At 28.6% G+C, this 19,017-nt stretch overlaps 1 protein-coding gene across 1 annotated transcript in view; it reads right to left on the bottom strand.

Moving 5' to 3' along the window:
- Positions 1-19,017, bottom strand: part of LOC111638395 (PAN2-PAN3 deadenylation complex catalytic subunit PAN2-like) — a 77,256-nt gene that overhangs the window by 31,942 nt on the left and 26,297 nt on the right. Inside the window, exons 11-15 of the mRNA XM_023384099.1 lie at positions 18,945-19,012; positions 15,683-15,852; positions 2,597-2,757; positions 2,390-2,518; positions 2,168-2,317 (exon numbers count right to left, since the gene is read on the bottom strand). Coding sequence (XP_023239867.1) covers positions 2,168-2,317; positions 2,390-2,518; positions 2,597-2,757; positions 15,683-15,852; positions 18,945-19,012 — 678 coding nt within the window. The remainder of the gene's footprint in view (positions 1-2,167; positions 2,318-2,389; positions 2,519-2,596; positions 2,758-15,682; positions 15,853-18,944; positions 19,013-19,017) is intronic.

Below are 19,017 nucleotides of genomic sequence, written 5' to 3'. Positions count from 1 at the left end.
GGAATCAAAGTTCATAAAAATAATTTGCTTTCACTTACAAATACCGTATAAATGAATGTATCTGAATATATCATATCAGAATATGTCAAATAATAAAATATATATAAAATACCTTAAAATAAAATTTAACAGACTACATAATGAAATTCAATATAAGTAAATAAATAAGTGATTTTAAAGAGCAAATATAATGAAAATGCAATATACTGTATATGAAATCAATAAATTCCCAGATTAATGGGATAAAAACACAAAAAATTAACTAAACATTAATATTGTTATCTTCAAACTATTTTCTTCTGAAATTATATATCATACAACCTCCTTTTTTCAGCTAATGAAATAAGATTTTTTATATTGCTTTTGTATTTTGTTATTCTTGTATTCAAAACCTCTAATGAAATTTATTCTCTGGAAAGAGATTTCATTAAAAGCTTTGAATATCTTCAACTGAAAGAAAATAAGAGTCTTTTAACTATTCTAAAATCTGAAAATCAAGAAAAATATCTGCTGGAGACAAATCTGACATATGGATGGTTGTCAAACCATTGTTAAAATATTTTCTGTTTACCATTATTGAATAGTAGGTACAATATGGAAAGTGTTGTTATGGACAACAATTAGGTTTGATAACAATTCAATATAATTTCATTTTACTTTTTACATAAATATTTCTAACACTATCTGATTTTTGTTTGTTATTTTTGTTTTGGTTATATCAACTGTGATCATGATTAATTCAGGCATAACTGCAATTGAAAGATAATCTAGACAATTGATCATCATCAATAGACATATGGCCTTTTTAAATTGCTTGTTTTATTTGAATACAATTGGTTTACTTTGAGCTTCATTTCCAAAAAATGTTTTTCATTACCTCAAATATTTCTATAAGAGCTTTTTAGTGTTTCATATAAAACTTTATGTGCATGCACACACACATGCACACACACTGCTTGTTTAAATCTATATTAACTAAGACTATTGAATAACTTTAACATATTCAAGATGACCGTTTTTCATGGCAGAAAAAAAACCAAACTACAGCAATGCAATTGTGTGTATATGACATAAAGAAGTCAAAAATTATTCAGATTTGTCCTGAGAGCATAGTTTCAAATTAATTAATTGAACGAGTCTGAAAACTTTTTGATCATATTTACAGAAAATTTATTAAGTTTGTTTATCTAAAGAAATTTTTATTGAAAGATTATTTTCAATATCTTATTTTTTATTTATTATGGTATCACTTATCTTACATAACTGAAATAAATATCATGATAGCATGATGTTATTATGTATATCACCAGTTATTGAAAGTGTTTCATATACATTTAATTAAAAGATTTAATGTAAACTGTAATATTTTATTTTAAAATGAAATATGTATTCTATAATGAATACCAAGATAAAGAAAAAGCAGAAATAATTTAATTTTTAGTAGAATAATGGTTTTAAATTTGTTACTGACATATTAAAACAATTAGCAAATTTTAAGCAAAAAATCAAATCAAATGAAAATGCAAAAAAATTCTGTTCCGGACAACCTATGATATTTAAATCCTGCTGTTTTGTGTCATTTTATGATGCTGTCCAAATCTTTGTCACAATTTATAATTCTTTGTAAACAATATTAATTTTATATGTATTAGTTAAATTGTAAATAATACTTAAAAATTTAATCATCATCAATGATAAGACAAAAGAAAATGTTATAATTGAAAATAATGCAGAGCGAATTAATAATAACAAACATCTCTAAAAACATTAAAATCAAGTGCTCAGTAGTATGAGATGTTGAGGATTAAACTTTGACACTTTATAGTACACAAAATATTTTATTTTATTCTTCTTTTTGAGATTTCAGATTTTTATGGTAACATATTGTTATCTCTTCTGCATTTTTATTTTTGTTTTTTCGATAAAGCTTTGCTTTTACTCAAATATTTGATGATAGTGAGTCAATGAATGAGTGAATTAGTGACTAATGGTAGACTAATGTATTTTATTTACATAAGAAAATTTTTTAATTACAATAATAAACTTTTATATTTAAAAAAAAAATAGTCAATAAATCTTGAAATAAATAACTAACTTTTAAACTATGATGTTATTACTTTTATTACTATAAACTATACATTATTAACCAATTTCATTATAAATATACCGTATGGATTTGCTGCAATAAAAATCTTGTCCAACTTTGAACTAGTTGAGGAATGTTTGTTTTTCTTCGTGCTTCTGATAAATCTGACAAAATAAGTCCAAGTGCAGAAGCTTCAGGAATTGTACGAAATGCTCTCAAAAAGTTGCTAGCCTATTTTATGTAAAAGGTAAATGAGTCAATCTAGAAACAAAGAAATAAAATGAAATACAGAAACATTTTTACCTGACATGGTGATCCTTGAGCAGTATCAAGCATATGAAATAAAAATCCTAATTCACAAGATAAGCAAAATTCTCTTTGACATATATGAGATAAGAGAGCACATTTTAAGGGTTGTATAAAATATAATACCTGAAATTATACAAATATAAATATTATATTTTTATTCATAATTATTCATTTATTAAATTTTAAGATATATTAACATACTTGTATCATGTTATTGCAATAAGCATTAGGAGGATAAGGCTCCAGTCCTGAAAATCCTGTTCTATTATATCGACTATAATCCATGTCTTCAGTACCTGTTCTTGAATATTTTACTTCTAACTTAAGATAACGTTGGGGCACAATCTCATTTGTGTCATCTCCTGAACAACAAAATAAAATATGTTAATATAATTTGATATGAGTGTAAAGTGAAATTAAATCAGTACTAAAATCCTCATTTCATATAGAAACTTAAGAAGTGAATTAGTCAATTTATAGTTCTCAGACTATTTAAATTTAAACTTAATTTTAACAGTTTCTACTTAAAATACACATGGTGATAAGTTAACTGACTCAGTTTATTTATATTTTTATTTTGTGCAATATCTATGGTGAATTCCTTTGGTCTGCTTAATATGATCTGCATTTTTCTAAGAGCTCTGTATCTCCTTTTCTAAGAATTGAACACTTTTGTATGCATTTCTGGAGTAACTTTTGACCACTTCTCCCATAAAACTTTCTAAAGACTTTGCAATGTTGATGCTTTATGAAGAAATAAGATAGTCAAAGCCAAAGAAGTCTACTGGACTTATATTAGGAGATTTACTACAATGTCATTTTTAGAAACTAGGCCCTCCCTCTGTTTTTCAACTCCTGAAGATAGACAGTTGTAAATTTTGCAACATGATTTTTTGACTTAGTGTGTCCACCATATTTTTGCCTCCTCTCCAGGATAAAGGTTTGGAATTTCCTTGTGCAAATATAACTTCATCTTTACATTTTTTTGCTATCCTGACTATTAGTAGAGGTCTTCTTTCAGTCATTCCCCCATACAACCATAAATCCAATAGACCAACTTTCATGCTATTTTGCAAGCCACTCTTTCATTGCTTAGAAAAATATTGTACATTCAACAATGCTAGCATTGTTGAATGTACAATATTTTTCTAACTCTATTGTAGTTGTGCAGATAGATATTTCTTCATCAAGGGTGCCATAAATTTGTACCTATTCCCAGTACGATGGCATCCATACAATTTTTTGGTGTTTATCTTCATATTTTTCTTGTGAACCAGGGTAAGTTTATGTATGTTGGTCTTTTTGACAAGCGTTGCTCACAAATGTTTATAAATTACTGTACGGACTATAGATTGACAGGTTCTTAGTTATTTTGCAATGGATCAGTTGCAGTTGGCTTACAGGATTTGCTTTCTCTATCAACCTCTTAACTTTCTAGATTATGTCTCTGGTGTGCACATTGAAGATTTGTGGAAAAATGGGCTTAGAAACATCTTTCTACTATAGCTTGTCACTTGTTTGTCATATTCCCAATTATTCTGATAATTGTACTCTGAAAACATAAAATTTCATTTTTTATCATTCATTCAATTTTTCATTTTTTTAGTTTTCTCTCAATAATCTGAGATGACATTCCTTGCCTGGAAAGTAATTTTACCAGCATTTCTGTTATAAACCTATTCATCACTGTCAATTTCAAACAATAAACATAATAATGAATTACATGAAACTGTGCATGACTGACCAGCATCTGCTAAAAACTGCATTATCATATCTCTAACATTTTTAAAGGAAAGTTACAAAGATTTTTATATGAGTCAGAATTAACTTATCACCCTCTGTATTTTTACAAATTATAATTTTGTCAATACTAAATAAGTTGTTATATATCCTCATTTTATTTTGTATCTGATTTTTCAAATATATCTCTAACTAGAAGAAAAAAACATTCATAAAAACTAACATTATTATTTCAATATTTGTTGAAATGTTTGAATTCTGATTTCTTTCTTCATTATCTCAAACTGATAACAAAAATTAAATTATTGATTATCAATATAAGAATTTTTTGCAAAGGTATAAATATTACTGTATTTCAAGATAGTATTTGAAATCATTGTAATAATTATATTTAAATTGCTATACTCATTTCTATAAAAATAATTTGTTAATTATAATTTATTTTTGTCATTGACTAATATTTATGAAATTAGTAACATATATATTGATAATATATGTTAGACTATTATTATTTTCATAGTAATTACTTATATGATAGTTCATATTTTTGAAAGAATTTTTACCATTAAATACAGTCATATCTATTCATTTTTTATTATACATGGTACAAACCAAAAGTTCAGGGACTGCAGTAATGTTTGACAACAAAAGCAAGTATTTGAAGTTACAGTGTATGAAATTGATTCTATCAAACCTTTCCTACGTGTTCAGGTTGGTTTTGTCCATGTCATGTGATTAAACCGCAAACGCTGTTGTTTTCTTTTGGAGATAGTNTTAGAATAAAAAATAATTATTATAACTTAAAATTATTATTTTATGAAAACAAATATACCTCTGTAATTGGTGTAATACTGAAATCATTGAACAAATACCATTGTTGAATTCCTTTCTGATCATTATTTACCTTAATACAACTGATTATGTTATCCCGATATTCTTTTGGATCATTAATCACATTTACAACTGCAATTAATTCATAATCATCGTCAAGTAAACAATTTGTTTTATTCTCTGAATCTTCACTTTGATCCTATAAACAAATGAAATTAAATTATACATATTTTTTTACAGCAATAGAAGTGAAATAAATTTTTCTAACCATTAAATCTGAAATGTTCTCTACAATAATATCATCATTTTCTTCATCAAGTTTAATTCTCAAAGATGAAGGTAGCCAAGATGTAACAGGTTGCTGTTGTGTAGAACTAAATAAAATTTCAAAATATTAACTTAATTTTTGTGAGAATCAAAATATTATCTCTGAAATCAACTAGTAATGATAATTTACCTAGTATTTTGTTCTTTATCATGGAGAAATTTGCAGTCAGCTCTATTACAGCTGTTTCCATATCGGCAAGGCTTACGTGTGAAAGGAATATCTGGTAATGTTTTTAATGTGTTACTTCCTTCCATATTATTCAATAACTATTCATTTAATAATGAAAAATAATAAATATTATATATTAAAAAATCAGATTTTTATATAATTCAATAAAAATATAAAAATATTATCTTACATCCATTTGTGTTTTCCAAAAATTTAAATCTTGTTGATTATCAAGTCCACAACTAATAACCAAAATATCTGGAAGAGTTTTTAGCTTCTTTCTTTGTTGCTATAAAATTTAGTATTATTACACTTACAAGATATTATTTTATAAAAAAATTTATTTTATACCATACCATCACTTGATATTTTTCACATTTTTCACACCAAGCAGGCATATTTTGTTCTACTAGGAGGCTCTTTTTCAAAATTTGATGGAAATTAAATTGTATAGGAGATTTACCTACAATTGATAGTTTTACTAAGTATCAAATAAAATTACATTTTTGTTTTATTTTTGTTCAGTATCAAAACTACTAATCTTCACCAATAATCAAATTTTATCAAGAAAGAATAAATCAAAGTGTCTTTCACATAAATATCAGATACAGATTTTAAGTATATGTACCAATTAACTAGATTCCATCAACCCATGTTCATGAAAATGTGTTATATTTTTATAAAATATACTAATATACTACTACACTACTAATATACTACTACCATATTTCAAGTTCTGCACTCATTTCCTAGTCATGACATTTCATTAAAAATACTTAAAATATATCATTTGTTTTTAACTGAATTAAAATAATCTATTTGGAAATTTTTAAGTTAATAACAGTAATTATTATTTTCAACATAAAATATTTTTTATGAAGAATTTAAATTGTCTTAAATACATTTTAAGACAAATGAAAATTATTGTGTGTACTATAATTTTCATTTGTCTAGAGTTCTTGCATGTAACACATCGTGTCAATGTGATATCAGTGCTTGCTGCTCATTGTTTCATTTAAACTAAATACTTTGCAATCATGGCTCTAAAATGTAAGGGTAATGATGATGGTAGCTCTGATAAAGACAAAAAAAGCCATAAAGTGCCTACTTTAATAAAAAAATTAAAATTTTAGATTTAGTAACAAAAGTGAAAAGTCTGTTCCCAAGATTTTTAAAGTTGTTTTTTTATGATTTACAGTATTATGCTATTTATTATTAAATAGCATAATACTAGCTTCATTCACTTTTTTCATTGTCTTTCTGCTAGAACAGTCATCCTCACTTTCCAGGATAGAAGTGAACTGCAGGATTGTGTCATCATTTTCATTAATGTTCAAAACACTAGCTGCTCCCACATCATATTTTTCAGCAATACATTTCCAAGGTTCTCTTTTTTCAATGCATTTATGATCTCAATTTTTTTCTGCAATGGTAAGAACAACATGTTTTCATTTCTGTGAGTTAGCAGACATTTTCAGTCACATTCACAACAAACATAAGAGAATTGCAGTCATGTAAAATAAAAAATTGCAATGTGATGTCAGTAAGAGAGAGAAAAAAGAGCAAGTGGTAGTTCAGATAATTGGACATTAATCGGTGTTTGGATAATCAGAGTTCTACTGTGCAGATAATACTTAATAATTAATGAGAATTCTCTATTTTACACAAATTTCCATATACATAAAAGATCTTGGAATATATTTGTTGCATATTACAAGGCCCTACTGTATATCAAAATTAAATTAAAGAAACTTATCAATTTCTTCTAATTATCATAGTACCATTTATTATTTTAAAATTTGTATATTTTACCTGCAGGCATACAATCGGGATACACCAAAGAACAAAGCAAAGTTGTGGATTCTTGCACTGTTTCTTCTCCACATCTACAATGATTACGACTTATCAGCTGAGCTCCAAATAACTGGCTTAGGAAAGATTGGACATTGCCATCCATTACAGTTCTGAAAAAATTTATAATAAAATTAAGCTTTTATCAATTGATTTTTATTTCAGTATATAATTTAGTGCCACCATTTGTTCACTTCTAAAACTGTCACTAAATTGAGTGTGATGCTAAATCAAACAATATAAATTATGTATAGTAATGGTGTCTATGAATTTAAGAGTTTAAATTTCACATGATGCAATGAAAAGAATATCATGTGTAATGCAAAATCTTGCATTCAGTGATTCAGACATACTGAAGGAATCTTTAATTTAACATTTATGGAAAAAAATCTATTCACAAGTATTTGGTGACAATTTAGGAATGATGCTATATATACAGAGTTTAAAAGGAAGTCTGTACATACCCTATAACTTCTAAATCATCTGTCATAAGACCACAGAAATAATTAGCACCTATATGAAAGTGACCATGCATAGTCCATTGAATGTAATTTTAGCACCACTAATGGCAAAATATGGAGCTAAAGAAAACTAACAGAGATACATAAAAAAGTTCCATTACAAAATGAAAGAGCATTGTTCAATTTAGTACAAAATGATATTTGGTTGAGCAGAAATACTTAAAGAAAGAACATAAAACACTAAGAAAGTAATAAACATTTATGCACAAAATGATACATATGTGACACAAAGTTTGTGCAATGCAGGTACAACTAACTTTCCAAATACTGTAGTCTACTCTACACAGTATTCAAAATGTGCACTGTCAGAGACAATACACTTCTGGATTTGGGAAAGCTTCATTTTGAACAATATGCAAATTGACATTTTTTATATCAGATTTCAGATATCTGGCATTTAAAGTTGGCTGGAATTAAAAATTTCATTTAGCATTTTGACATTTCTTGCATGACAAAAAATTACATATCATTCCTTTAAGAAAAATATTTTTCAGTTTGTTAGATTTGGTGAAATTTGTGCCACCAAGTATCTGAGGAAGATAACTGTCACAAGAAAGTGCTTACTGTCTGTGCCACAACAATGTGCTAACTGATAATGACAGGAAATCAACTGAGAACAACTTCACTTTGGCTGTTTTTAAAAATCAATTATTATTCCCTTAGTTGTTTTCAAAGAGATGTAAAGCTTATGATAGCTGTCATAAGTACCAAAGCAAACAGGAAAAACATTTGCATGGATCCAAAAGGCTGCTAATGGATCTGATGCTGCTTACTATAAACTGTACCTCTGCAACATTGTATCAGAGGTTAGTAGCTTCACAACTCCTGAAAAATCAGAGTAACATAAGCAGAAAATTTCATCACAACGTCAGAAGGAACTTAATGTAAGAATGACTAACAGGAAAGATAATGACAGAGTTAAGGAAGTAGAGTTGCAAATTGCTATGAGCACGACTTATCATTGTGCAATACTTATAATTGACCACTAAATGAAATCATAGTAGAACATGAGCATTGAAGTACATTTAAGTACATTAAGTTACATACAACTAGATGTGCATACTTGATCAAAAACATCATTTCACCTACTCTGAAAGCTGCTCTCATTAATAATTTCAAAAACAATAAATAAACCATCATTGTAAATGAATATATTGCCATTTTGATGCAAAAAAACTTGTGTATGTTAGTTCAATTTTTAACTCACAAAAGAAAGGAAACTTTAACTAGGTTTCTAGGTTTAATTCCACTGCAAGAGGCTATAGGAAAAACATATTCAACTTGTTTTAAAATGAAAAATGTGGTCATAAAAGTCCAGCATTCTTTCATTTTGAGTTTTTGTTCTAGAATAGTAATATTTAAATATACACAGAAGCTTTGTGAACAAGCCAATCATCATGTTGAAACAATATGCATGGCAATGCATTTAAAAGAATGTCATCCAACCAATCATTTACTGCACAATTGCAATTGTAACTGCTTTTCTGCTGCTGTTAAAGGCTAGGCACTGGGAATCAAGTTTTCCATGGATGCATTCTTAATGTTTTCTTCTCTTTCCTGTAAGCATTTCTGCTAAACCAAGTATCATTTTGTACTAAATAAACACATTCTTTCATTTGATAATTGGATTTTTTTTGCTTATCTCTGTTAGTTTCTGAGTTAGTTCCTAATTTTGCCACTAGGATTGTTAAAATTGTGTTCAATGAACTGTGCATGGTCACTTTCCTATAGGTGCCAATTACGTCCATGGTACTACAATAGGTGATTTAAAAGTTATAGAAATGTATAAACATTCCTCTGAACCCTGTATAGGAAGTCGATATATTAGGGGTTGACTGTATGGTGACTTTATAAAGCCTCAAAAATTTTGAAAANCATCGCAGGAGGCCTTACGGGAGGTTTCAAAAAATGGCTTCCAGCAGTGCTTCCAGAAGTTATATGAGCGCTGGCAAAAGTGTATCATTGCCCAAGGTGATTACTTTAAAGGTGGTTATGCATCGGCAATATAAACTTTTTAAGGTAAGGAATTTTAAGCCAAGTCCCCAAACTTTTGGATCATACTACGTAGATATTTTAACTTAGTGTATCTCCTTTATTACTAATTTATAACTAAGTTACAAGAATAAGTCAAACCTCAAATTATAATCAAAATTTGTATGAATGATTCTTTTCAATTAGCATTAATGTTATCAATAATTCATTTGTGAATTTTAATTTAAGTTAGAAGAAATTAAACTTTTAATGATAAACTCCTAAATTAGTTACTTAATTAATTAATTAATTAATTAAATAGTGTAAATTTGCAAGCTCATATTTTTAAATTATATTTTATTTTAAATTAGTCAATTTTTAAAAAAATTTCTACTTAAAAATATGGAAAATAACACATATAATATAAGTTTTCAAAACAAAACATATGTTTAAGTTTTACAATTTTTATTACTTTTATAGTTGACTTCTTTAAATGTATGCCTAATTTATTACATTTACACCCATGTTTTATTTTAAATACAATCAGAACCTTCTTTTAAATGTTTTCTATTATTATTTCACTTATAAAATTATTTATGATATAATATACACTGTATATGGTCATAGCTATATACATATAGCATATTTTCACATACATACACTTACTTATCTATTCAGTTTCTTGTGAATAATAATTATTAACTTTGATAACTTTTATATAAACTATTGTGATTGTAATCAAAATCATACCAAATTAAAATTCATAAAAATTAAAATATTTCTTAGATTCAGAATGTAAATGAATATTTGTTAAAAATTTATTTAAAAGATAAATTTTTTATTCAGTATTTTGAAAACTATTATTATATTTTGATGTGTATTAAAATTACCTTACTTATTTTACAGTGTAATGTATTTCATAATATTCACAGTATTGAACATAAAATTTAAGAAAAGATGTTTTTATGATTTATTATTTATAAATAGGTGTGTTTCTTTTAAGTCTAAATTATGGAAAATATCGAGTTTTGGATTAAGGTGTTTGAGTTGTTGTTATTTTTGGGTGGGATAGAATTAAATCCCAGTCCAGTTGGTCACACTCCGCCACATTCACAGATTCAATCATCGGCATCCACAGCAAAACGACATTGATCTCCGAGTGAACCTTCATTGAAAACGGCGAGATTGGAAGATTTCTTCCCTTCAAAGTCAGAGTCAAGTAAGTCTATTCCTAGGGAGGTTATTTCTTATTTGGATGACCGATTTGATAAGCTTTTTTCGACGTTAAATGAGGTTGTTACAAAGATAGATTGGTTGGCTAATTTACATAATGATCATGATCGGCGTTTAACTCAGTTGGAAGTCAAACTAGAGAGTTTTCTAAATTTAAAGATGATTTGCAACGGGAAAACAGTTTGATTTTGCATTCTTTGGACAAGGTGTCGAATGAAATGAGAAAGAAGAATGTCTTAATTAATTAAAGGTTTGACTGATGATGGTTCTGATTTGAATAGGAATGTGCAAAACCTGTTTTATACATTGACAGGTGAATCAAGACCTATTCCAATGGTTAAAGTAGTGAAATTTAATCAATCAGATACAATTTTGGTGGAGTTGCAATCATTTGCAGACAAGAAATTGATTTTTGCTGATCTTGGAAAGATAAGAGCTAATGACGCATTAAAAAATATACAAATTTTTGATGATTTATGCTGGCGCTCAAGATTGAGACGGAAAAAGCTTTTGCCATTCCTACATGCTTATAGGTTGGAAGGCAGGCGAGTTTGATTGTTGGCTGATGTTTTACAGGTTGCCTCTGAGAGATTTACTTATGATTTGGCTAGAGGAGAATTACTGAAACTCGATTTTTTAGTGGAAAACCATGTGGTAGACTCTCAAACCGTTCCCTCTCCGATTCAAGGAAGTGTACAGTTGAATTAAAGGTTTCAGCATGGAACTCTCAGGGTGCCTTTCTGACTAATCTGAATGACATTGATTTTGTTGAACATATTTCTAGAACTGATATTTTGGGATTGACCGAGACTTGGTCTACAGTTTCTTTATGTTCGAGAGTTAAAAGTACTAACTGTAAATTTAAAGTTTTTGAGGTACTGGCCACTAAAACTATGGGGAGAGGTAGACCTTCGGGGGGTTACTCTTGAGTATAAATGGTGACCTGGGAGAAGTAAACTTGCTTTTGTCATGGCAACATATGATGGTCATTAAAGTGAGATTTAATCGGAGACAAAGTGAGAGAGTGCGTGAAATGATAATTATATTGGTTTATCTTCATATACCTATTTTTGAACAATTAATTGCAAGATTGGACGATTTAATTTCTGATTATATATCAGATTATGATCTTCTGTTGATGGGTGATTTTAATGCATGAATTGGTTTGATTATGGATACTATTAGTGGTAATGATGTGATTTTGAACATTCGACTATCAAATGACAAAATTTGTAATAAAAGAGGGAATTTGCTTATTGATCTGGTGAAATCCTATAATTTATATATAATAAATGGTCGTTATCCTTTTGATTCACCAGCGGACTTTACTTATACATCTGGATTGGGTGCTTCAGTAATTGATTTGGTGATATTGAACAAATGTTTGGTGGGGAGTCTATGTAATTTTGTTGTTTCTGATGACTACATGTCCGATCATCATGTGGAAAATTTTGAAATTTTAATTGATATTGACGAGGATAGACAAGTTAATTTGATTGATAGGAAAAAACGATTAATTTGGATAGAGGATAGATCCAGTTTATATTCTGAAACAGTTTTGTTCGGATATGCAAATGTCGTCCTAAGTGATGGAATGGAGGATAGGTATTCTGAAATTTTGGATTTGATCAGGACATCAGCTAAACAATGTAGAATGGTATCATATTCAGGAATGATGAAAATGCCGTCTTCAGTTTGGTTTGATAGTGATTGTAGAACAGTGAAGAGACTGAAGAATAAGATGTTGAGGAGGTTCCGGACATCTCGTAGTAAAGATGATTTGATGGATTATTGTGGTTATAGGGCTGCCTTTCGATCATTGTGTAGGATAAAGAAAAAGAATTATTGGTCAAATATTAGTAGACAGCTGCAAAATACACGATCTTCTAGACAGTTTTGGTCTATTGTTAACAGATTTAGTAAGAAGAAAAAACCCGACAGTCAAATTTCTCTTCAAGACTGGGAATGTTTTTTGGTGCATGATTTTTGTCATCCAATTTCTGATTCAATTCTTGAGTTTGATCATGAAAATACTTCTCCTATTTTGGATGCTCCAATCTCATTATTGGAGTTAAAAACTTCAATCAGTAAACTTAAAAGAAAATCAGCTCCTGGCATGGACGGTATAAAAAATGAATTTATTATTTACTTACGTGATGAGGTGTGTTTAGAACTACTTACATTATTTAATAAGATTAAGGAAACAATGAAATTTCCTGAGCATTGGAGAAATGTGTTGTTGAAAATGATCTACAAGAAAGGGGATAAATTAAAGCCTCAGAATTATCGTCCAATTGCATTGCTAAACACCTTTAGAAAGCTGTTTACCGGAATTTTGGCAGATCGGTTGAGTCAATAGATAATGGAATTCAATATTATCTCTCAGTTTCAGGGAGCATTTGTTCAAGGAAAAGGAACTATGTATAATGTCTTCATTCTTAACAGGTTAATACAGTATGTTCTGTCAAGGAAAAGACGTAAAATTTATTCGATATTTGTGGATCTGGAAAAGGCATTTGATAGAATTAATCTTAATATTTTGTGGGAAAAGTTATATTCATTAGTACTTTCAACTTCGTTTATTAAGCTACTTAAAAACTTATTATGTAATTCAAGGTATCATGTGAGCGGTAATTCATCAACTACTAAGGGTGTTATTTCTGGTGGAGGCTTGCCACAGGGTGAGCCTTTAAGTCCTCTGCTGTTTATATTATTTATAAACATTTTATCGCAATTGTTTTCTACTTCAGAAACTTCAGGTTTTGCACTTGGAGATTTTGTCGACCTGCATTGTCTAATGTATGCAGATGATTTAATTTTGTTGGCAGATTCAAAGACGGGTTTACAGCGAAAACTTTCTTTGCTGGTTAATTATGCAGAAAGAAATGACCTCACAGTTAATTTACAAAAAATGAAGGGAATGGTTTTTCGCAATAAAGGTAGATTACTGAAATCTGATAAGATATTTGTGAATAATATTGAAATTGAATTTGTTACATATATTAAATACTTAGGAATGCATTTTTCTTCGTCAGGTGCATTTAATTATCATTTTAACTTAATGGTTGAAGATATACAGAAAAAGACAGGCTACATTCTTATTCTACAAAAACGTATGAGGCTAAGCTCTATGAGTAGTATGTTTAGGCTTTTTGATGCTTTTATTGGTTCCAGATTGTCTTATTTATTCCCTGTTTGGGTTTTGGAATTTCTGTCTAAAATAGAAAAAGTACAGATGAAATATTTTAAGAGACTTTTTAAAATAGAACGTTCAGTTTCAAGTTCTGCAGTTCGTCTTGAATTGGAAAGACCTCCTTTAGAACTGAAATTTGTGAAGGTTATTGTTTTGTTCTGGTCAAAAGTCATGGAGTTACACTCATGTGATTTGTGTCGAATAATATATGATCTATTGTTAACAGCAGTTAAGCCTGGTAAGAAAAGTTGGCCAGCTTCAGTTAAAAATATATTTGATGGCTTGGGTTATTCTTTTCTGTATTTGACCCGTTCAGTTTCTTTGTTGAGAACCCATCTAAATGCATTAATTCAAACTAGGTCTGATCAGTTGTGGAGTCAGGATATGTCTTCTATAACAGCTAAAAGAGGTAACTTGTTTGAATCACGCTTGGTCTGGTGTACAGCAAATTACTTGAATTGTGAGACTAATTTTCCCACAAAAAGCCTCATTATGCAACTCAGATTAAATAAATTTCGAATTTTGTTTAAAGGCTATCGGATAAATATATTCAGTGAAGGGTGCTGTAGTTTTTGTGGTGTTAAAGTGGAAGAAAATCTTCTGACTCATTTGTTTGAATCCTGTCAAGTGACATATCAACTAAAAAGTGCTGTATTAGGAGCGGAGTTCAGATATGATTTTTTGAAGAAGGAGGTTATGTCAAAAATTACCTTATTTAAGATTTTTTCCTTTTTCTCTAAATCTTTGGAATTTCTCCGATAATTTATTAACATGGATTGTATGTATATTATTAACATTATTCAATTAAATGTCCCCATTGTAAGAAATTTAAATTTAAATCAATAAACATTATTATTATTATTATTATTATTATTATTATTTATAAATATATGAATCTATAAAAATTAAAATCATAAATAAAAATCTGTTTTATTAAAGTATATTAATTTAATTATATTTTCTCAGAATTATCTGTATTAATTACAAACACATAATAATATAAACAAAAATTTTTATAAATATTTTTCTAAATTATCAAATGAAACTTTTTAATAAAATTAACTAAGTTAATAATATATTAACTTTATGAAGATTACAAAAAATAAACAAATTTTTGAAAAATATATATAAAAGAAACAAAATAAAAGTACTTCAAAAATTAAAATTTTACAATTTTTTTTATCAATTTGATAAACTTTAAATAATACTTATAAAATAGGAAAGAAAATAAAATAATAAAAAATCCACTGAATCAAAACAAGTTGTAACAAAACTGAAAATCATATGGAAATATCTTCTATAATTCTTATGATCTTGTTTCTTTCTCTTTTTCTTGAATGACTGAAAGCTTGCATGCATTATCTATCATACACATATTTTACATCACAATAACTCATGCACCATGAAATGCTAAAATGCATGCAGCTGAAGTTTTGTCATAACTTACTGACCAGTGGTTCTGGGGGACTCACGTGCTATGTCACGATGAGCACCTGGCCCCCTATTATCCAATGGATAAGGCACTTGATTGCGAAGAAAAATACCAGGATTTGGAGCATAACCTATTGGTCCTACCATTCTTACAGTACCAAGAATTTGGGGATCAATAGCAGGAGTACATCTGAAAATAGTATTTGATTAGAAAATTAATGAATATCAACCAATCAATTTCATTACTTTTTAAAAGTTGAAATGGTATTAATATAAAAATTAACATCACAGTAAGTTAAAAATATATAGTTTTTATTAGATCAAGCATAAATATTGCATAATTTTTTATGAGTTTCAATGCTAAGTTAAATTAACTTAAATAATCTATATATATAAAAATGGGGAATATTGCACTTCTGACAATCGCTGCGAGTGTATGGGCTAAATTTGGAGAATCCGTGCTTATTGCATGGACAATTGTACGAGGCCCGCTCACGCGTCGGAAAACCTGATTTATTCGTGCACCAGACGGAAAAACAAAAAATATCGAGTATCTACAAGTACTCCAATAAATAAATAGAAATGAAACGACACTTTGAAATGTTTTCCCGATGAAAATGAATAATAATAATAAGTTTCAATAAAAATGATAAAATGTAAATTTAATTTTATCATAACGANAACCAAAAGTTCAGGGACTGCAGTAATGTTTGACAACAAAAGCAAGTATTTGAAGTTACAGTGTATGAAATTGATTCTATCAAACCTTTCCTACGTGTTCAGGTTGGTTTTGTCCATGTCATGTGATTAAACCGCAAACGCTGTTGTTTTCTTTTGGAGATAGTTACCTTTGTTTTGCGACATAATAAAAATGAAGTTTCAAGAACAGTGCTGTAACATTAAATTTTGTCAGCGTTTAGGTAAAACACCTATGGAGACTTTAAAATTGCTAAGAAAGGTGTACGGTGATTTTACCATACAAATATAAATATTATATTTTTATTCATAATTATTCATTTATTAAATTTTAAGATATATTAACATACTTGTATCATGTTATTGCAATAAGCAACTTCACAGAACGAGGAAAATGTTGAGTTGGTCTCTCAATGTGTTCGCAAAGATCGTCGCCAAACCCTTGAAAAAATCACTGTGGCTACTCACTTATCAAAAACTAGTTGCCAGCGTATTTTAACAGAAGATCTTAACATGCACTGAGCAAAGGAAAAGTCATGATGAAGGTGTTTTTTGATTCTCAAGGAATTGTTCATTCAGAATTTATTCCCAAAGGCAGAACAGTAAACAAGCAGCATTATCTAGACATTTTATGTCATTTGAGGGAATTCATTCGTAGTAAATGGCCACAGATCTGGCAAAGTGGAGACTGGTTGGTACCTTCTGCATGACAACACATCTGTACATTGGTTCCAAATGGTCACACAGTTTCTCATCAAAACTCAAATTAATGTGCTTCCACACCCCGCCTATTCACCGGACTTAGCCCCGTGTGATTTTTATTTGTTTCCATCAATGAAAAAGCATTTGCAGGGACGCCGTTTTGTGTCATCAGATGAGGTGAGAGCAGCATCGCAGGAGGCCTTACGGGAGGTTTCAAAAAATGGCTTCCAGCAGTGCTTCCAGAAGTTATATGAGCGCTGGCAAAAGTGTATCATTGCCCAAGGTGATTACTTTAAAGGTGGTTATGCATCGGCAATATAAACTTTTTAAGGTAAGGAATTTTAAGCCAAGTCCCCAAACTTTTGGATCATACTACGTATATATTTTAACTTAGTGTATCTCCTTTATTACTAATTTATAACTAAGTTACAAGAATAAGTCAAACCTCAAATTATAATCAAAATTTGTATGAATGATTCTTTTCAATTAGCATTAATGTTATCAATAATTCATTTGTGAATTTTAATTTAAGTTAGAAGAAATTAAACTTTTAATGATAAACTCCTAAATTAGTTACTTAATTAATTAATTAATTAATTAAATAGTGTAAATTTGCAAGCTCATATTTTTAAATTATATTTTATTTTAAATTAGTCAATTTTTAAAAAAATTTCTACTTAAAAATATGGAAAATAACACATATAATATAAGTTTTCAAAACAAAACATATGTTTAAGTTTTACAATTTTTATTACTTTTATAGTTGACTTCTTTAAATGTATGCCTAATTTATTACATTTACACCCATGTTTTATTTTAAATACAATCAGAACCTTCTTTTAAATGTTTTCTATTATTATTTCACTTATAAAATTATTTATGATATAATATACACTGTATATGGTCATAGCTATATACATATAGCATATTTTCACATACATACACTTACTTATCTATTCAGTTTCTTGTGAATAATAATTATTAACTTTGATAACTTTTATATAAACTATTGTGATTGTAATCAAAATCATACCAAATTAAAATTCATAAAAATTAAAATATTTCTTAGATTCAGAATGTAAATGAATATTTGTTAAAAATTTATTTAAAAGATAAATTTTTTATTCAGTATTTTGAAAACTATTATTATATTTTGATGTGTATTAAAATTACCTTACTTATTTTACAGTGTAATGTATTTCATAATATTCACAGTATTGAACATAAAATTTAAGAAAAGATGTTTTTATGATTTATTATTTATAAATAGGTGTGTTTCTTTTAAGTCTAAATTATGGAAAATATCGAGTTTTGGATTAAGGTGTTTGAGTTGTTGTTATTTTTGGGTGGGATAGAATTAAATCCCAGTCCAGTTGGTCACACTCCGCCACATTCACAGATTCAATCATCGGCATCCACAGCAAAACGACATTGATCTCCGAGTGAACCTTCATTGAAAACGGCGAGATTGGAAGATTTCTTCCCTTCAAAGTCAGAGTCAAGTAAGTCTATTCCTAGGGAGGTTATTTCTTATTTGGAAGACCGATTTGATAAGCTTTTTTCGACGTTAAATGAGGTTGTTACAAAGATAGATTGGTTGGCTAATTTACATAATGATCATGATCGGCGTTTAACTCAGTTGGAAGTCAAACTAGAGAGTTTTCTAAATTTAAAGATGATTTGCAACGGGAAAACAGTTTGATTTTGCATTCTTTGGACAAGGTGTCGAATGAAATGAGAAAGAAGAATGTCTTAATTAATTAAAGGTTTGACTGATGATGGTTCTGATTTGAATAGGAATGTGCAAAACCTGTTTTATACATTGACAGGTGAATCAAGACCTATTCCAATGGTTAAAGTAGTGAAATTTAATCAATCAGATACAATTTTGGTGGAGTTGCAATCATTTGCAGACAAGAAATTGATTTTTGCTGATCTTGGAAAGATAAGAGCTAAT

This window comes from Centruroides sculpturatus, unplaced genomic scaffold, assembly GCF_000671375.1.
Source record: "Centruroides sculpturatus isolate CEXI.00-Female unplaced genomic scaffold, Cexi_2.0 scaffold1255, whole genome shotgun sequence".
In the NCBI taxonomy this organism is placed as follows: domain Eukaryota; kingdom Metazoa; phylum Arthropoda; class Arachnida; order Scorpiones; family Buthidae; genus Centruroides; species Centruroides sculpturatus.
Note: the sequence above shows the minus strand (reverse complement) of the source record. Positions and strands in the feature narration are given on the sequence as shown.